Source organism: Aptenodytes forsteri, unplaced genomic scaffold, assembly GCF_000699145.1.
Source record: "Aptenodytes forsteri isolate BGI_AS27 unplaced genomic scaffold, ASM69914v1 Scaffold136, whole genome shotgun sequence".
NCBI classification, from domain to species: Eukaryota; Metazoa; Chordata; class Aves; order Sphenisciformes; family Spheniscidae; genus Aptenodytes; species Aptenodytes forsteri.
Genome location: NW_008796111.1, coordinates 659,121 through 679,703, shown reverse-complemented (window position 1 = coordinate 679,703; position 20,583 = coordinate 659,121). Strand labels below are relative to the sequence as shown.

The 20,583-nt window shown below is 47.6% G+C and overlaps 2 protein-coding genes across 2 annotated transcripts in view; one reads left to right on the top strand and one right to left on the bottom strand.

The window, feature by feature from the left end:
- The first annotated feature begins 4,342 nt into the window (after positions 1 to 4,342).
- Positions 4,343 to 14,303, top strand: SLC25A25 (solute carrier family 25 member 25). Its single transcript, XM_009286882.1, has 10 exons — positions 4,343 to 4,501; positions 7,062 to 7,188; positions 7,277 to 7,364; positions 8,149 to 8,260; positions 8,996 to 9,154; positions 9,924 to 10,076; positions 10,213 to 10,320; positions 10,574 to 10,741; positions 11,160 to 11,310; positions 11,741 to 14,303. Exons 1-10 carry the CDS (start codon positions 4,343 to 4,345, stop codon positions 11,923 to 11,925), a joined length of 1,410 nt encoding a protein of 469 aa, XP_009285157.1. The 3' UTR covers positions 11,926 to 14,303.
- Positions 14,304 to 16,231: 1,928 nt separating this feature from the next.
- The window catches only part of LOC103905340 (alpha-1-acid glycoprotein-like), a 7,230-nt gene continuing 2,878 nt past the window's right edge, over positions 16,232 to 20,583 (bottom strand). Inside the window, exons 3-6 of the mRNA XM_009286980.1 lie at positions 19,845 to 19,918; positions 19,008 to 19,118; positions 18,111 to 18,214; positions 16,232 to 16,348 (exon numbers count right to left, since the gene is read on the bottom strand). Coding sequence (XP_009285255.1) covers positions 16,232 to 16,348; positions 18,111 to 18,214; positions 19,008 to 19,118; positions 19,845 to 19,918 — 406 coding nt within the window. The remainder of the gene's footprint in view (positions 16,349 to 18,110; positions 18,215 to 19,007; positions 19,119 to 19,844; positions 19,919 to 20,583) is intronic.

Genomic DNA, 20,583 nt, shown 5'->3' with positions numbered 1-20,583 from the left:
GATTCAGGCCGGCTAATACTGCATCCAGCCATCGTGGTTGAGCTGATGGACAGTAACTTGTTAAGCTGCAATGACTTGTTTGTGCTTGATCAGATATCTGTGTTCCAATTACCCGTCTGAAGGAGAAGTGTTGCAAAAAGTCTTGTACAGCCTTAGGGATAGATTATAAACCACTGTGAGCAAACAGTATTATTTGGTGTTTAAAGAAAATGTGGGGGACACATGGATTTTGTTCTCTGCCACTGAATGTCTGTGACCTTGGGAGAAGTCTCTTGATTGGTATGCCACTTTGTTTTGTAAAAACTCCTGTAACTACATATCTGCTAAAAACACACAAAATATCACACCCAATACTTGGGTTACTGTAAGGAATTTGCATGTATCGATAAATTTTACCTGAGGTGCTTCCTAGCCCTGGCTTTTCAATCTTCATGTTGTAGTTGGCGTGTTTCTGCTCAGATCCTTGCTTGAAGGTAATGATTTCAACATGAGGCTGTTTCTGCAAATGTGGGAGAAAATACTGATTGCAAATGTGATGCGTTGGCCCCTGGTTGCGTGTACACAGGAGAGAGGTATGATCTGCCCCTGATGTCACTGTCTGGACTTGTAACTTTGGATCTGTGTGTTGTCAGTGGAACAGGTCACCTTTCCTGGTTACCTTTATGTCAAATACCATGTAGTGTTGTCTGCCTTCCCCGGTCTCTATCCTTCCCCTTGCACAGCCTTGGCTGGCTGCAGCTCTTTACTCTGCTGGGGTCTCTTAAATGATTAACTCTCCTCCTTCATACACTTTACACTCTTGGTGCTTTGTGAGGACTTTCTGTACTGTACAATTAATTATAAGCTAGTTTCTAGAAATTAAAAAATACCAAGTCAGCAAAACCTAGTGAAAACTTTGAGCAATAGCGGTTCTCTCTGGCCCATGGTGTACTCGCCCAGAAAGCTGTTTTGCCTGTGAAGGAGGATGTTAGTTATGTGGCTGTGACACTCGCTGGCACTTGATATTTTTAGAGACTTTTTTTAAGCACAGTATGCTGTTTACTTTTGAATTTACTTTCCTGCTCCTTGTATGGCTGCATCCTCCCATCCTTTGGGAGGTACCTTCTGGAGCTGATGTAGTAAATGGGTGATGAAGTAGATGCCTAGAAGAGTACAAATGACTTTGAAAGGTTAGCGTTGGAGTGGCAGGGTGTTGAAACTGGTAACTCGTGCAGCATTTAAATAAGAACCAAATCCTATAAATAAAATGGACAATGAGTTTGCAGCTTTCTTGATGGCAAGAAAAGCGAGACTTCTCTAGAAGGAAGACGGACCCATCTAGTACTCCCTTAAGCAGAGGGGAGGGTATTAGCTAGGCTGGCTTCACATTGACCAAAAATGTGTAGGTCCAGCTCTGGCATCATTGGCAGAATTGGTGGATGGAAGAAATATCAGGGAGGAGTGACTTGAAAGGGCTGACTTTATTTGGAGCTCTGTGCCCTGCCCTTGGTTTGATCAGGAATAGACAGTGCTAATGAGGGATGTACTGTCCGTAGCTCACGTCTGAAGCCCCGGGGTAGGTGTGCTGCTGTCTGCAGCGGTGCAGCCACATGCACACTGCAGGGGCTGGGGAGCAGGACCGGCTGCGTGAGCTGAGACTTGGGGCGGTGACCCCATACTAGTGTTCAAGCAGCACTGATCCCTGCAGCTTTGGAGAGCTGTCTTGCTTTTGAGTACTTCCAGGTTTACCAAGATTCTTTTAGGTGAAATCTAAATACTTGTTAATGCCTGTTTTAAGTTCCCTTTGTCGTCATAACCAGAACTGGTGGTATAAACTTAATTCGTAATCTGTCTCTCCTTCTTAGCTCGCTGTCCTGTAATTAATACCCTGCTTAAAATCAGCTTTCTTAACCTCATTACCTTTCTCCTTTCCTCTGACGTAGGTAGTAGGGCTTTTTTTCCTAAAATGTGCAGATCTTGCCTTTTGTCTCTAGCTGGCAACTCCAGAGAGAGTTTATTAGGAAAATCTGCATCATGTCGGCATAGCAACTGAGCTGCCAAGCAGCTGATGCTTGGCAACTCGTGGGAAGGACTACGGAGGATCTTCAGGCTTGGTGGGGCAAATCTGAGTTACGTTTGTTCACTTACTGCTTGGAGCTGGGCAGGGGGGAGCTGCTCGCCTCGGTCAGGCTGCTGAAGGCGTTTGCTTTTGGCCTAATGCGTGTAGCATTAGGGTGCTCCTTGAAGTGAGACTCGGCTCGGTGGGAAGGCTGGGGTGTGCTGTTGCTGTGCATGCAGTGAGCTGCTGCAGCTGATCTTTAAGAGGATCTGGAGTCCCTGAGAAGCTTCTGTTTTTGTGCGGAGAGACGTCAGCAGGGAGTAGGTTAAGCCTGGTTAGGTAATGCGGCAGTAGTGCCGTGGTAGGTGAGGTGACAGGAGGAGGGTGAAGGAAACTGTTGTAGGTCATGATTCTCAAGGGTACCAAATTGCTGCGAGTCGTGATCTATTAAGCTATTAAGCTTTCTTAAAAAAAAAAAAATAAAAAAAATAAAAAAAATAAAAAAAATAAAAAAAATAAAAAAAATAAAAAAAATAAAAAAAATAAAAAAAATAAAAAAAATAAAAAAAATAAAAAAAATAAAAAAAATAAAAAAAATAAAAAAAATCCTTGAAATAAAGCCCCAGATTAAATATTCCCAATTCGTGTGATTGACATGCAGCTGCACAAACAGCTTATTACAGACCTTGGCTTTTCTTTAAATCTGAAGAACAAAATAGCACGGTAAAGACGTAAAGGCCCCTTTTGCATTAGGATCTGAGGAGGGGAGTGCTTATTGGACTTTGTACTGGCCAGGCAGTCTGTTTAAACAGAGCAAACACAAGAAAATGTTGCTGTGTCTGCAGTGGTGGGGAAAGCTGTTAGCTGGACTGGCTTAAACCAGTTTAGCAAACACGCTGTGTTTCTTCAAGTGCAGGCAGGATTATACTGTTTTGGTTATTGGCTATGGGTTTTTGCATCTTCCTTGTATGATGGCTTCTCTTTGATGACTATCAAGACTATAACTTTATTTTAAAATTCATGTTAGCAATTAGTAATTCTGTACTGAGCAGTATTGTTACGTGCTGCACTTCTTTGGTACTCTTGCTGTAGTGCTAGGTGTTATCCCATACATCAAACTCCACTAAATGCTCAGAAGCCTGTAATTATATCCTCATTAAATGATGCATGTGCCACGCTCCCTCTTCAGCCTGGCTTGTTCCTGATGAAAGCTCAGGAACTCGCTTACGAAGTGGTTAAATTGTAAATGGTAGAAACTGGAAAATGTTGTTCTGCCCGGGCCACTTCTCATTATAGCGCATATCCAACTGCAATGTTTAATTGTAGTTGGGAGAGGAGGAAAAACTAGTAAGCTGTTGTAATTGCTGTGTGGATGCTTAGCTAGGAGGCTTTGAAGCAGCTGGGTCTGTTTTGAAGCCTGCCCTTGATTTTGGTGGTTTTCTGAGTATCCGGCACAATGGCAAACCTTCTCCACAGGCTTTATTGCTGCCTATATTAGTAAATCCTGAGTGCTGCAGAGGAGATCTTGGTATGCAGGGGTTGCCTGCTCCTCGTTGGCACAAGTGTTTTTGGGAGGACTTCCCAAATTGACCAAAGCCAATCAACTCTGGCATAGCAAAGTAACATTATAAAAGTGGAATTTCAAGGCTTTTGCTTAAGCTGGTTATCCCAAACATGTATGAAAGCAGTAAGTGGCTGGCATCCTGCTTTTACTGTGTTTTAGAGGAAGAATTTTTGGGAAGAGGAAGACGGTGAGAGTCCTCCTGTGTTGTATGGTGGGAGAGGTTATGATCAAGACTGGTCCTTGCTGTGCTGCACATGTAAATCCCTGGAGGGGTGAGAACAGGATCAGAAAGGACTGATCGGATGTAAGGAGCAGCAAGTGAGGGTCTCGGATGTTGGCCAAAGCCTCTTGGGTTAAAAGGCATGCCCAGTAAGAGTTAACTTGTGGTGAGTGTGATGTCAGGTCTCTGGGCTTAATGGGAGCCTGGTGTTGAGCAAGGGGAGGCAGCTGACATGCCTCCTCCAGACCCTGTGTCTCGCTGGCAGCTGACATGCCTCCTCCCGATCCGGTGTCTCGCTGGCAGCTGGGTGGGACTGTACAGCCACGGCTTCCCTTTTAAGTAGAAGGGCAGGGCTTGTACAGCCAATCCCACCGGAGCCGGGTGCGCTCATTGGCATGTGTCATGAGACTTGCTGGCATTTCCTTTCCACTACGCACTGAATTAGCTCAGGGGAATCATTCAGTTTTACATCCCTTCCCGGTCGGTCTGAGCAGGGCAGCTGAGTCTGCGGCTCAGAAAGATGCTCTGCCTCTGTCTGTATGTGCCAGTGTTCGGGGAGTCGCAGACGGAGTTTGAATACTTTGAGTCGAAGGGGCTGCCGGCTGAACTCAAATCGATCTTCCGACTCAGCCTCTTCATTCCTTCCCAGGAGTTCTCCACCTACCGCCAGTGGAAGCAGGTATGGCCCCGAGGGAGGAATGGGAGGGAGCGAGCAATGGAGGGGTGGTCTCCAACACCCCGAGTGGCTGGTCGGAGGGGGAGAAGTTCACGACAGCTCTGTCGTAATAACTGGGTACAGCGTGGACATGTTTCTCTTGCCCCTTGGTAGGGATTGCCGAAGCAGCATGGAGTGGACTTTTTTCTTTGATTCTTTTGGCTTGAATCTGATGAGATCTCAGTGCCTCTAAGACTGTTTAAACCCATTGGTTTGATGCAAGTTAAATAGAAAAAGGGGTTTTCCAAACTATGGATTCTTCTGCTTTAACCGCTCTGCTCAAATACGTTTCGCATCCTCTTCCTTCTTACATCCTTCCGCCTGCCCTCATTCTGACGGGAGGTGTGTAATTTATGTCAGCTCAAGCTGATGCAGGTCTCACCCCCGTGAAGGTGAGGAGGTTTGTGCTATGAGCTGGAGAGTGGCTCAGCAGCAGTGGGTGGGCTGAGCCGGGGGAGGTTGTGCAAGAGTGTTTCCCTTCGCTGCCGAAGGGAGATGCACTAAATCTGCGGAGCGCTCTGTCTGACTCTGTATCACAGCCCCTGCTTTCAGCTTGCTGCAACTGGTGTCACTTTCATGACCAGGCTGTCAAGAGCCCAGGCAGCTGATTATTGAACAGCAAAGCTGGGGAGGCTTTTTATACCTTTGTGCAGACACACAGATGGGGCGTTAAGACGTGTGGGGTCCCAAAGCGTGCTGCAGGGGCTGCGTGTTATGCAGGTGACCACAGAAACATCTGCAGCCAGCATAGATGTTAATGAGCAGTTCTGTCTACGGAGATTCTGTATTTGCTGTTAAAGGCCAAGAGCTGCAGGTAGATATTTGTGCATATCTCTGGAGAAGATGCTGGGAGCTTGGCTTTCTCACCCTTCACATGTGTGTCGCAGGTTACTGTTTGACAGGCTTGCAGCATTTTTGCTTTGTGATCATGGAGGAAGAAGGTGAGCAGAGCAAGGCAGCTTTTATTACCTGTGGTCTCTGATCACTCATTGCACATCTCTGTGGTTGTTAGGGGTGTGCTGAGAGAACAGGAGCAGTTGCAGAGTCACATTCCTCTTATAGTGCCTCCGAATTATTAGTGCCTGTCAACGGGTTGGGGGTTGCCAGTCAGAGGGAAGCCCTGATTCAGCTGTTCAAGGCCGATCTGCTGACATGTGAGGGGTGTTGGTCTATCTTTAGCCTACAAGTTGAATGTGGGGTCATATCTGAACTTTACAACAGTCATGTGGCAAATTGCAGGTTGAGAATACTGGGCACACCTCAAAGGTCAGGGCAGCTGGGACAGCACTTTCTTATTTAAGGTTCATAAAATGATGGGGAATAATCCTCGTAGCATTAGGGCTAGTGACAGGACTTGGTAGGGCGAGAGAGAGTTTTAATAGTGAAGTATTTAGTATTGAAGTCACTTAAAATGGCATTGAAACAAAGGCTTAAGGCTTATGAAGGGGACTGGTGCACATAGGCTGAGGAAATATCACAATAAGCTTAAGTTTGCCTCTTACCTTTGAAGCCTAAATATTGAACAAAATATTGGTGAAGAGGGGTAGCCTAGTGTTTGATCTCAGCTCAGACCTTCCTTAACAACCCACCTGCTGTTAACATAAATGTTACAAGAATTAAACCAAAAATGTAGGTGATGCAGTAGACTGAATCACACCTCATTTAGCGTTGCTCACTGATTCATCTTGAAAAAGACTTATAGGCTGTCAAAGGCAAGTGACTGAACAAGGAGGGGAATAGGAGCTCCCTGAGCCACATTCTTGCAGTCCGGAGATCACCTCTCCTGTCAACAAGTAGCCATGTAACCTTAGATAGGACAGTCCATCTGCTATTGCCTCACGCTGGAGTGAGTTAATTAGTCGTTTAACTTGTCCTAGATGTCTGGCACGGAGTCTGATCTTGATTTTTAGCTTTGTCCTACTAAGAACGTTTTCTTGTTCTATATGCATTTCATGGAAACTTGTATAATTAAAGCACGTAGCTCCAGGGTGCCTAAACCAGTTCATAGGGGTTTTTATCTCTGGCTGTGTCCACTAGAGCTAGACAGGCTTTTTCTGGTTGGAGTTAGTTATTGCCAGAGGGAGCTTACTTCTGTCAGAATTGTAGTAGGCATGAAATTCCTTCTCCTGTTCAGTTTTTTTTATTACCTGAAGTTTTGTGATTCACTTTTCATGCAAATCTGTTGCCTCATACATAGTTCAAGAACGTCTACAGGGGCTGTGTAAGGTGTTAATCAAGATACAGGACTGAGATTAGACACGTGATACTAGCAGAGTATCCCCGATAGAAGCGTGAGGCATTTCATCTGTGTAACTAACTTTGGGAGACAGTTGCCTGGAATCAGGTGACTTTTTTACACTACTGCTTTGCTCAAATTTCTTTGAGAAATTATAATTCTGTTGGCTGCTTTCTGGAGGAGAAGTCAAAAGTCGTGTAGGAAATGATCTTTAAATATGGTAGAAGAAGGGGCAGATCTGTCTGAATGAACAAAGGAACTGACAGTTTTTGATTGTTTTCTGAACAGAAAATTGTGAAGGCTGGAGACAAGGACCTGGATGGACAGCTGGATTTTGAGGAATTTGTTCACTATCTCCAAGATCATGAAAAGAAGCTGAGACTGGTCTTCAAGAGTTTGGATAAGAAGAATGATGGTAAACACCTGTCTCATGCTCATGAATAGACTAGTGCATGTGTTAGCTTGCAATACGTATACTTGAGCTCGCTGGCTTATCTTTGCAGGCCGTATTGATGCCCAGGAGATTGTACAGTCTCTTCGGGACCTGGGAGTCAAGATCTCTGAACAGCAGGCTGAGAAAATACTGAAGAGGTGAGGATTAAGCTAGTTCTTCTGTTTTACTGTTGAGGGGGTTAGAAGGAAGTGTAGGGACATGGAACCCATCTCCTCTTTCCACCCTGTACACGCTTTCCAGAGACTTCAGCTCCTCCCTTTTTGCCTATTACTCTTCATTTTGATTTTTTTTTTCCCCATGAATTGACACTTACAATGTGTTAATGCATTATGGAGAGTTACTGTCAGAATCTCTTACCTTACTGGCTTGTGGGGAGGTGCTTACGCCTGAGCTGACTTGCATCCCTGTCTGATTGTCCTGCTGCCCTGAGCTTGCTGCTTTGGAGAGGGACTGTGCAGTTGCTCTTCGGAAATGCTGAGTGCTTTATGCATGTAGCACTAACGTGTTAACAACCACTTATTTGTGCTGTTTTTTCCTCTCTTTCCTCTGCTACCTTCCCTCTGTCTGTTTGCCTGTGTGTCAGAATAAGGACGGGACACTTCTGGGGTCCTGTCACCTAGTAAGTATTATTTTCCCTTCAGTGTCAGTTCTGTTCCCCAGTTTGGTAGGAGGGGGTGCAACTATTCCTGTGGGTCAGTTAAAGGGGAGAGAGAGGGGAGGAAGAACGGAACCTACTTCTACCTCTCTGCAGCGTTTGGTGAATAGAAGATTTCCTAGCTTTGTCTTGTGTCTCTTTAGAAGTCTTTTAGTAGTTGCTTTGCAAAGCTTTTTTTGGTGTAGGCCTGAATAATCAAAGGGAAGGGGAGGAGGAATTTGTCACCCAGTGGGAGTCTGTACTCATCTAATGATAAATCTTTTTAGCATGGATAAAAATGGGACAATGACAATTGATTGGAATGAGTGGCGAGACTATCACCTACTGCACCCAGTGGAGAACATTCCTGAAATCATCCTGTACTGGAAGCACTCCACGGTAAGAATTTGTTCCTCTGCAATGGGTCTTGGTCTTTCCCCAGCTTCTCAGTCAGAGTCCTGACCCCCAGGAGCTGCTATCGGCAGTCTCTATCTTTCTCTTCATGGTTCAATAGCTGCCTTGTAGCCCTAGAAGCCCAATCGCTTCCTGTCCTGTTATCTTGCCACCTATCACTGGCATGGCTTCTGAAGCCTCTGGCACAGGTGATAACGGCTGCATGTTCTGCAAGAAGATGAGGGTGTTCACTTGGCTTGCACCTCTGAGAGCTCATACCAGTGCCAGCCCCTGCTGGTTCAGGACCTGTTAAGACTAGAAACTGATTTGACAGGCAGCCGTCCTTCCTGGAGATATTTCAGTGTGTGTAAATAGCATGTAACGAGATTAAACTGGCTGCGAGCTTGGAAGGTTCCAGAGAGGTCCAGCTTTTTCACCATGCAGCTGCCCGCAGTTGGCCATTTTGTTCCTTACTACGATGCACAGTATTTTAATGCAGACAAATGTTCAGCAGTTGCCATCTCCTTGGACAGAAATCTCTAGATGTGAAGGTTCCCCTTGTGACATTCTACAGCAGTGGCAGTTCCTGTGGCCAGACGCAGCAGTTAATGGCTATAGATAAGCTGCTGACTTGCAATAAGCATATCCAGTACTTCAACACTTAGCACTAATAAAGAGCCATAGAACTTTGGCAAGATCACTAGCTGATGAAGTCTTTCTCAACACCTTGTACTTTTGCAGATCTTTGATGTAGGAGAGAATTTGACCGTCCCTGATGAGTTCACAGTGGAAGAGAGGCAGACGGGGATGTGGTGGAGACATCTGGTTGCAGGTGGAGGTGCAGGTGCCGTGTCCAGAACCTGTACAGCTCCCTTGGACCGCTTGAAAGTGCTCATGCAGGTATGATGGAGCAGTTCCAGTTTGTTTGAATACCCAGGCAGATTCTGTTAATATTCTTGAATACCTAGGAGATGATAATGTTCATCAACACAGTACAGCACTCTGGCCAGGATTAATCTCATTGCTCTTATACTGCTATTTTTGAAAGCTTTTTGGATTATTTGAATGATCAAAGTCACGTTAAAAAGTTATTCTTCATTGACTAGAAAAAAAATAGAGAATCTTTTGGGAGGTAGACATGTAAAAACTGTCGGTAGATAGAGAGCTTTGTGATTTAGAGCACTGGAAAACTTGGGTTTTGGTGAAACAGGTTCAAGTTTTGTGTTCCCATGAGAGACCCTGAGGCCATGAGAGCTGAAGCGGTTGTGGTGGTCAGCTGGCAGAGCTCATACTCAGTACAAGTATTATCCGTGTTGAAAAGGAGTTATAAAAACTTGATTTTAGCCTGCTTTGTCACTGTACCTGCTCTTGAGCCAGCTGAGAAGTTTACCCTGGGTAGCTGATGCTACGCTAGGTATGGGAGTTGCCTATTTAACCTTTCTTCCCATTCCAGAGGGAGATATTGATTAGATTCATTAGTTAACACTAGACTTCACAAAAAAGAAAAGAAGCTTGCTTTCCTATTGTAGAAGTTATCTGGAAGGGATTAAAGCCTTGGCAAATCTCTGTGTAAATAAAAAAAGCGCCCTTTTGTCCCTGGATTACGGAAAAACGTAGCACTGTCGTAATCAGGACTGGAACTAATCCAAGCTTGCTCTCTCTCTCCCAGGTTCATGCCTCCCGCAGTAACAACATGTGCATTGTTGGCGGTTTTACTCAAATGATCCGAGAGGGTGGACCAAGGTCACTGTGGCGAGGGAATGGCATCAATGTGTTGAAGATTGCACCGGAATCTGCCATTAAGTTCATGGCCTATGAGCAGGTGAGTAAAAGGGCACAGACAAGTCTGGCTGCAGAAGGTTTGGGTTTGCAGAAGGACAAGCTGAAAAAAAAAAAAAGACTGCTGAGATAAGTCAGCGAGCCTCAATGTCTGTCTCTCAATGTCTTGGCTTCTACAGATCAAGCGGTTCATTGGTACTGACCAAGAAATGCTGAGGATTCATGAGCGGCTGTTAGCTGGTTCTCTGGCTGGGGCCATTGCCCAGAGCAGCATCTACCCGATGGAGGTGAGGCAGGCGGCTGATAGTCCAGCCCATGAGGGGTCATGGCAAGGTGCCGAGATGGGAAAATGTGGGTAGAACACCAGCGCTATTATAGCTTAATTAATGAGTTCAGAGATGATATCGGGTAATACTGCTCGCGTGACACTTGCTGTAGTCCTGACTATCATGCTCTTAAGAATGACATTGACATTGTCTATAGGTTTTTCTCCTATTGATTCTCCTGTAGGCCTTCATGGTACTTATTCTTGTCTTCTAGGTTCTGAAAACACGGATGGCTCTAAGGAAGACAGGACAATATTCAGGCATGTTGGATTGTGCCAAAAACATCCTTTCGAAGGAAGGAATGGCTGCCTTCTACAAGGGCTACATCCCCAACATGCTAGGAATCATTCCGTATGCTGGTATTGACCTGGCAGTCTATGAGGTACGAAGCCTTTAACCTACTGTAGGGCTGTGCTGCTTGTGTACCTTTATCGCTGTCAGACCTGTCAGTTACTACAGGAGTTTTAAGTAATGTATCGAAGCTTTCCTGATCAGCCTTACGGGGCACAAATGGATTTAGCCAAAATGGCCTAAAAGATAATCCAATACAACGATTCTCCTTTCCTAGTCAACATCATGCATGGTCCCTTGTTTCTTTTTTTTATGAGAAAATTGCAGCAGAAAATGAAGGGATTTTCCCCAGGCGCTACCGTAGCAGTAGCTCAAAAAGATTTGAGAAGCCTAGTGCTTCTGGCTGAATTTGCGCATAGCTTTCTGGTCCTTTACGCTAGATCTTTTACGTAATATGATATTCTTTTGATTTGCCTCTTCACTGCTAACATCTGGCTTGTTCCTTCCAGACACTAAAAAATGCCTGGTTGCAACGCTATGCTGTCAACAGCGCTGACCCTGGAGTCTTTGTTCTGCTGGCTTGTGGCACCATCTCCAGTACCTGTGGACAGCTTGCCAGTTACCCACTGGCTCTCGTGAGGACACGTATGCAGGCCCAAGGTGAGAACTTCTGGGAACTCCTGTCATGGTCTCTGAGTAGGGTAAAGGTCCTCTAGCGTAAACATTGCAACAACAGCCTTAACTGGCTCGCGCAGCTGGGCAGTAGGCTATTTGCCGTGCTGCAAGAGGACAGTGGACTTCGTGCTGCCCTTAGCGTCTGGGCCAAGCACCTCCAGGACAGAGGTTCTGTTTTGCTCAAATCAGGAGTTTTGGGCTAAGGGCATCTGCAGAGCAGTTTGGGAAAATGGCTGCGATGTGCAGCACGGCCATGGCTTGCTGAGAAATTAGATGCTATCCCCCATGAAGCACCTTTGGTCTGTGAACATCCACAAGAAGCACATGAATCAGAACTGCTCTGGGAGACAGATGTTACCTTGAAGTGTTTTCACCATGTAGGCTGCATTATTTATTGTGGCTTTCCCTATTGCAGCTTCAGTGGAGGGTGCTCCCGAAGTGACGATGAGGGGACTGTTTAAACACATTCTGAAGACAGAGGGAGCATTTGGTCTTTACCGGGGTCTGGCGCCGAACTTTATGAAGGTGATCCCAGCTGTAAGCATCAGCTATGTGGTTTATGAAAACTTGAAGATGACTCTGGGCGTGCAGTCACGGTGACCAGGAGATGCCGAGGACTTTGAACTCTGAAATCTTGGGGTGCAATCCCAAGACGTATAGCCATCTCTCATTCTGTGAATGTGTTGACACTAAGCTGACTAAGCAAAGCTGTGAAATCTCAGATAGTTTGTGAGTCAGTAAGGGGAAGGGGAGGATCTGGTGTCCTTTGCCATCTTGCTACTCAGAGCTCCACATAAACCATCACGTGGTCCTTTTTGTTGGGCCTTTTGGGGAGACCAGGAGGCAAACTCCTGGGAGAATCTTAAGGCGCGAGTTGCTGAGGTCAGTTCCCAGCAGTGTGGCAGAGTAGCAAAGATTTGGGTAACAGGTCTGCTTTCAGCGGATTGCATATACAGAGCTGTTTGCCTGCAGATGAGCACCTTCTGACTTGCTGAAAGAGCTTCTTTTTCCATTCAGAGAGCTTCTTTTTCCATTCAGTTGTTTAACTTCCTACCCGTTGTTTAAATTTGTACAAACCTTGTGTAGGAGCTGCTGCCACACCAGGCTTGTTATTATGTTTACATATATTCCTTTGGGTAGGAGACATTCATGTTCTGCTTCCAAGACTTGACATGAAATGTAACTTTGAACTATACTGGTTTTGAGGGCTGGTGGGCAGTGGTTTATCCAGTCAGGCTGAAGGTTACTTAGGCCAGCCTGATGAAGAATTAGGATTATTTATTTTTATAGGTTTAAGTGTGTCTCATAAATCCACTAACAAGATGCACTTACTAACAGAAGCAGCAGACTAGAGCCTGCATGCCTGTATCCTTTGCATGCCGGGATTGGCTTGTCTTATACTCCGCAGGGGCTTGGAAAGGGGAAGGCAGGAGAGCCCTGGATGGACTGGCACCTTGATGCATGGCTTTAGTGAAACAAAAGACAGTATTTCACAGCTCCTGTGCAGTTGTGCTCCCAGCACGACACGAGAGCCCCTGTGCAGCGTTGCATGGACCTCTGAATTCCATTCTGCCTGGTGCTGAGAATAGCTGGTGGACCTTTTCCAAACCCTGTGCCTACGCTGCTATCTATCTCTTTAGACCTCTTTGTAGATTGACGTTCAGGTTTGCATTAGTGGGATGGAGTCCCCAAGCCAGGAGTATGTCTGCTGTGGGAAGGGGTGTTAGGGAGAGGGGCTGGTTGTCACTGGGAGAGGTGAGCTTTCAGTCCTGAAGACATGCTTGCTTTTCTTTCAAAGGGTGCTTTTCATAAGGCTAAGGGAAAGAGATGGCTTTAAAATTTCTCTGACTGCGTTATGGGCTACTTTAGTTGATAGGATCTGGCTTCTGAGGCCTGGGAGATCCTCATCAAACTTTTCATTTTGGGCAAAATGGACCAGCGTTGCATTCCACTGTTTTACTGCTTAAAGCATATTTATTTTGTATTTATTTGAACAGAGTTATGTCGGACTATTTTTATAGACTTGTTTAAATATTGTTACTGTGCTTGTATTTCTCCTGTTTTAAAAAGTTCTCTATTTGTTCTTCTTACATCACACAGCTGAGTCGTGGGGAGGGATGCTAAAGTCACTTGCGTACCTTCCCTTTGGGGCTTGAGCTGCCTTTCCCACGTCTGGGGTTGTTGCTGGAGGACCTCAGCCCAGAGAAATTCTGTAGCAAGAAGCCATAGGAGAGAAGGGAGCTGGTGAGGAAGCAGTACCTTGGGAGGAGGGGAGAGGGTGCACTGTAAGGCTCGCCTTATTTTGGAATTGCCTCTGTGCATGGCTGAAAGGCTTTCAGGTGGATGGCTGAAGTTGGGAAGTAGAGGGTCTGTGTATGTTGGATGTCACAATGGCTAATTGAGAGAGATCTTGGGGAATTTTTGGGTAAGGGGGGAGGGGAGAAATCTCAGGGACTAAAGGAAATACAAGTTTCCCGAGAGATGGAAGGAAACTTGCATTTGGACACAAGCTGCTGCGGTTGTGCTTTGAGGCTGAATCAGCAGACCCTGCTGCTGAGCCAGTGCTCTTCACATGCAAACGGGCACTGTGGAGAAGCGTGTGAGAAATCGGGAAAGGATTTGCTAGCACTCAGCAGCTGCTTTTTTGCTGACAGATTTTGGTGGTTTGCGGAGAGTCTTCCGGGTGAGGCTCTGCCTTGACTATCCAGTGCTGTCGGTAGTTAGCCACGTGGAAATCTAACCAATCTGGATTAGTGATATGATTTTTTTCCCACCCCCCCCGTCTTGAGACCTGTCAAATTCTGCAGTGGCTCCTTCCTACCAGTGTGGCCTAATGGGAATATGAATATCAGAATGCAAAAATCAATGCAAAATGACAACCATCTTTGTAGCTGTAACCACAAATTGTTATAATGCAAATCTAACTCGGATTCTTCATGTAGGGAACAGTCTGCTAATAAAGGTCTGTCAAAGAGATACCACGTGTCTGCATCTCTTTCTTGATATGGTTTATTGGTGCTGTTCGTGGCCAGACTCTTCCCGGGATGATTCTCACCAAGGACACTGGCACTGGGAAGGATCCTCCCTACAAGGACCTGGGAGAACAGAATTCTTAAAGGCAAAACCAGCAAACCTGAGATCAAGGTTAATGATGGTAGTGATGAGTCAGGGGTGTTCAGATGCTGTTAACCTATCTCTGAGCGTTGCTGGACTTCGCTCATCTGTGCAGTATCCGTAACTGTTCGGAGAAGTGAGTTTCCCAGAAAAGCTGCAAACTCTGCAGCCCAGTTATGCCCTTGAAGGAACCTGGCTTATAGGGTTTTCAAAAGGAAGCCTTTGTACAATTTTTTTCTTCAACAAATAAAAAACCAACCAGGAGCTATCCTTGAAGGTCATTCAGGAACCATAGCTGGTAGGACAAGTGGCCTCTGATTGGGTTAACAAAACTTGTCACGGGGGCCAGACTGAGTTTGTTGGTTCCTTATGTCGCTGACTGTAATTCAGGGCTTTTATTCAGCTATAAATCTACTCATATAAAGTCTGGGTCCTTGTAATCTGAGCCACTGCTTTCCAGCGGTGTCAGCTGAGATGCTTATCGATGCTCTCTGGACTGCAGCACTGAAGGCTGCTGGCAGCATCCCCTCTCGCACGCTGCTGTCTCCGACCCCTTTAACTGTCTCGCTCCTCGAGGTGGGGGGTTATGTTTCGTGTCACAAGCTGATAAAGATGTGTCTGAAGCAAGGGCTGGCCAGGTACCTGTGCCCTGAGACCAGGAGGGAATTGGCTGTACTTGACCTTGTAAAAATTCATTTTTACTACTGGAAGCGGGCCAAAGGCTCAACGCTGAAACGCTGCCCAGTGAACGGCGCCGGACAGGGACAGGGCACCCTGGTGCCGCAGGGGGAGGAGCAGGGCGCTCTTCTTCGCTGTGTTCCCTCCAGCTTTTCTCCTTTTCTTCCTTTTTAAGGAAGAGAGAGATTTTCAGTGCTTAATTACTAGGTTGGAGCTGAGACTGAACTACTTTCCAGACACGCAGCAAAAGCAGTCTCTTTTTAAGCTCCCCCCACTTTCACAAACACAGAGCGACAGTGCTTTCCTCCCTTTGGGGCTGGGGGTGTGACAAGGGATGCGTGAGGCGCCTGATGAGCGCAGGGGTGTACCGGAGGCACGGAGAGCAATGTGAATCTTGGCACTTGAACCGTCTCGCCTCCAGGGTGCTGAGCTTATTGGGAAATGAGGAAACATGACCTTTTTCTCTGGGGAAGTAAAAATCCAGCCTGGGTTGGGTTAGCACCCCCTCCCTCTCTGGCAAGAGGATAATTTTTCAGTGTTGTCATATTATGTTGCAAACCTATTATCGGGAAGCTCTTGCCCAGCCCAAAGGGAACAAATGTTCCTGGGCAGGAATATTTGCCCCAGCTGGGCTACTTCTGGCAGTCAAGCTGCTGTCAAGAGAATTGGGTGGTTGCTTCTAGCTAAGCACCCTCTTCCTCTGAGACTGTACAGTTAAAGAAAAGTTTCTAGCTGCCTACATAGTCCAGTTACTCATCACATGCTTGGCACACTCATTTAAAATAGCTAATGATTGCCCTCTTCTGGTTAGCCTGTATTACTGCTTCATTTAAGTACTGCTTTTTTAAGTAGAGCTCTCTTGCAAGCTTGGTGTGAAGCTGAGCGGACTGAGTCAGTGCTGAAAAACCTTCCATGCGTTACCTTGTCTGACATCCCTCATTGCTCCAGGCTGACTTTTCCCAGCTCCCAGTTGAATGACACACGAGGTGAATCGGGTGCTCAACGTCTTTTTGCAAGCCCTGCTTCTGACCTCTTCAGAACCCCTGCTCTCCAGCGTCTCGGCAACAAAATGCATTGAATTTGAGGAAAATATTTATTGCCTAACGTGGTGGCATCAGTTACTTGTGCTCCCAGGCTGGTGGGTACCTGGAGGAGGTGATGCTGTGACTGCAGCCACGGGCTCCGTGCGTGGGTTGTTCCCTTTTTCGATTTCTTTCGCTTGACACAGCTCCTTCCAAAACAACAATGATGGGATAAATGAAACTGCCGGTGCACCGGCAGGAGAGAACTTACTGAAGAAAGAAGTATTTTTCTTTTCCTTTTTATCTGATTATAAGTCTAAGACAGCCTACAGAAGCTAGGGGCTTCCCCACGCTGCCCCAATCACAGACGCTGCTTCTCTGGGTGCTGAGCTGCTGCTGGTGCCTGTGCTGTAAAGAGGAAACCAGGTTTCTGGAGCAAAGCTGTGCTACACTGGCGGGTCAGTAGGCGTGCTCTGAAGGAAAGGGGGATTCAATCTTTTTGAGAAATAAAAAGCTCGTGCTACCCAGGTGCTCAGAGTTAGTGTGGTTTACGCTCTGCTAATGCCTCGGACTGATGCAGGGGTACACGAGTCTCTGCACCAGTGCTCTGTTCACACCCATCTCTTTCAGCCTGATGACAAAGGTCCCCAAAATTTGTTCTGCATTTGTTTAATCAGTTTCATTTTACTCCTCAGACATGGTGTCCTGCCTTTTGGCTGGGCACGAAACCCTTCTCTGCTAACAGTGATCGCACCAGGGCTTGTAAGGACAAACAGTTTTGGCTTATTCCACTCACCTTGGCTTTCTCTAAATGTAATTTGTCTTGCCCAAATTTAAATGTGATCCAGCTGTTAATCTGGGGGAGCTGGGCCCTGCCTCCCAGGAGCTGCCTGTTGCCTAATGGGGAGAGGAGACCTGCCCCGGCCCCACCGTGAGGGTTTCAACCTGTGCCTGTGTCTCTGTCCCCAGTACCCCTCAACCTGTGGGGGATATTTCTAAAAGAAGCATGTTGAGGCTGGGGGGTGTTGGGGGCTACATTGGGTCCAGTCTGGCAGCACAGAGCTGGGTTTTTGGGCGCCTCTGGAAGCTTAGAGTCTCCTGCTGTGGATGAGCAGATGGCCAGGACAGGAATGGATGGATGGGACAGGAAAAGGTAAGCTATTTTTTCACCCCCTGCTTTGCAAAAGGGAGCCCCAACAACCTGGCTTGGGGACTGGGTCATTTGCAGGATAAAACGTCCTAAATCAGGTGGCAGAGGTTAAGGCTAGGGCTGGGTCTGGTTAATGTTTTGATGGAAAAACCGAAGGAAAAAGTCTGTTTTTGTGGGAGTGGATGGTGTTGCCTCTTTCCTGATGTCCCATAGGGACCCCAGCCCAAAAGGAGCCTCTGTGCTGGACACCCCCGTGCCGGGGTGGGAGGAGGACTGGCTTGCGCAATCTTCCTGAACCCCATTTACAGCCAGCCAGGCTGTGAACCCGCTCATCACGCGGCACCTCGGGGTGCCAGAAAACAACCCAATTGAAATTGCTGTGGCTTCGGCTGAAGTGGGGCCGTGCAGCGCCCCAGGGCACCGGCCCCTCCTGTCCCTTGCTGCAGCTCCTGGGGGTGGCTGGCCTCTGCTGGGGGGGGCAAAATCAGGAATTTCAGGGCAAAAATCCCATGCTTTAGCTATCTCCCCGCTAGCAGGGGGAGGCAGGCAGTTACCAGGTTTCCCACTGGAGACGCTCAGGTGCAGGTATTTGCTTTGGGGAGTCACGTATCTGCTGGCGGGTGTTATTTTAAACCACTGTCACTGTCGAAGCGAGCCTGCCTTTACTTAGTCCCCTAAATCATCTCCACCACCTTGAAAATATCTCTCCGAGACCCCAGTTTGGCGGCTGGAGCTACAGCCCGAGGTCTTGGCACCCCTGCCTGGGGCGAGGGGCTGCGGCGGCTCTGCCGACCCTCGCCCACCCGTGAGCAGCCACGTACCGTTCTCCACGGCGCGTACACCATCTCCTCTTTGCTCAGCCCCAGGCACTTGGCGTGGTGCTCGAACTCTTCCCGGTGGGCTGTGCTCACACTCAGGTTTCGGGCTGCAAAAGGAGAAGCATTTGCCAGGCGTTAAATACCGACCGGCGGCCTTGGCACAGCCCTTCGTGCCGCGTCCCTGCCCTTGCTGCCTCCCTTCCCCACGCTCCCAGCAATGCTTGCTGCGGAGGTGGTCTCTGCTGGGGTCTCTCAGCCCCCGTGGTGAATACACCTGAACAAAACCAACCTTGGGCATCGCTTTTTTTTTAACCCTCTCCCTAGATAGCTCTGGTCCCGTCTGCTTTAATGGATTGCAATATAGTCTGGCACTCCTGGGGCATCGGGAGGGACCAAAGGGTGAGTATGGAGGCGGTTTTCTATACGCGTCTTCAAACTCTCTTAAGCAACTGCTTTGCAGCCTGGAAGGGCAATGGGAAGCCTTATCAAGGTCTAAAATGCTGCTTTATGGGGTTGTGGGTAGATCTGATCGGCTTTGCCTGTGCCGGTACTGCAAAGCCACGTGCTCTGCCCTGGGAGGTAAGTACCGAAAAATCATGGTTGGCTTGAAAATACTGAGATTTTACAATGATATTGACGCTGAATTGTATTTGCTTCCTGTTCTTTGAATATTTATGGCGTAAGTAGGTTTTGTCTTTAACTTGGTCTTTCTGCTCTGCCAAGAGATTTAGGTTTTAATGGGATTTGTAAATACTCCCGTGACCCCTGGAGCGGCAGTCTCAGGAAAATCATTGACTGTTGGCGAAACCAAGTTGCTGCGTGGTTGTAGCTGGTAATTTTATGTGCGTGTTTTGGTGTCCCACGATAGCTTTAAGTTACTTTAGGATGGAGTTTGCATACCGTAGAGATACAGTCCCAAATACGTCCTTTCCCTCTGCAGTTGGTACTGGATGAGTAAAACGTCTTCAGAGCTGAGGTTTATCAGCATCCCCACGGTTTGCTGGGTCTTGGCTTCGAGAGAACAGAATCAGGGTTGGGAACAGCCGCGATATTCAGATTTTCAGTGCTGCAGCAGCGATAAACAGCAGCCCGGGTGTGGGCAATGCGGGATCTGACGCGGTGCGGGTTGTTCGGCTCTCCGTTTATTTGAATTGTATTTCTTAAATGTGGGCCTGGGGTGTGAAGGAGCCAGAAGCACCCAGCTCCTGTCCTACTGTTGCGATGTGCTGGGTGGCGTGGCTCGCTGGTGCTCGGGGTATGAGCAGGGGGAGCTGCAGAAATGTGGATCAACTGTCCCCAGCTCGCAGCAATGCCGTCTTGGCAGGGTCAGTGCAAACTGCGGCTCTGGGGTTTGCAATTCCCACCCCAAACGGCTCACCCCCTTTCCTCAGTGAGGAGGAAATGATTTCAGAGCTGAAACCTGCCATAAATGTTCCCCTCCTCTCCCACAGGGATTGCGAAATAACTTTACAAACAAGGCGGTCTCCTTCCTTGCGATGCGAGCAGGTTTGCTCCTTGCTCCCGGCTCGGCATTGCTTTGTGGGGTTTAGACCCAGGGTGCCCCTGGCCCTGGGGAGCCGTTTGGAGCCCACCGAGGCTTCAAACGGACAAAGCGACCCGGGAATAAAATGTGTCAGATGATGTAAAACATCGACACGGGCCCTTTGTGTGTCTCAGCCCTTCCGAAAAACGGACTGGGTGATAACCCCGAAGGCTGTGCCCGCTGGCGCCGCTCACCGTGCTTCACCAGCGTGGTGTTACTGGCGTCGATTTCGAAGTAGGTGGAGTTGTTAGTGAGACATTGGTCCCTCCTGGAGAGAGAGAGGGGAAGGGAGTGAGGTGGGGAAGGAGAGCGAAGACCCCCCTCCACGGGCTGGAAAGGACTGGACCTGGCCCTGCATGGGGCACGTGCCCCTAAGCCGTGGGATGGGAACCCAGCTGTGCCAGCTCCTCCGCAGAGTTAACTGCTCTCACTGTTAAAAATAAGCCATTTCTCCCATGCATTTGTCTGACCTTGTCTGATTTTGTTCAATATCTTTATCAATAGTCTGGATGAGGGGACCGAGTGCACCCTCAGTAAGTTTGCAGACGACACCAAGTTGGGCGGGAGTGTTGATCTGCTCGAGGGTAGGAAGGCTCTGCAGAGGGACCTGGACAGGCTGGATCGATGGGCCGAGGCCAATTGTATGAGGTTCAACAAGACCAAGTGCCGGGTCCTGCACTTGGGTCACAACAACCCCATTGTCCTGGTTTCGGCTGGGATAGAGTTAATTTCCTTCCTAGTAGCTGGTACAGTGCTGTGTTGTGGATTTAGGGTGGGAACAATGTTGATAACACACCGATGTTTTAGTTGTTGCTGAGCAGTGTTTACACTAGTCAAGGACTTTTCAGCTCCCCATGCTCTACCGACTGAGAAGGCTGGAGGTGCACAAGAAGCTGGGAGGGGGCACAGCAAGGACAGCTGACCCCAACTGGC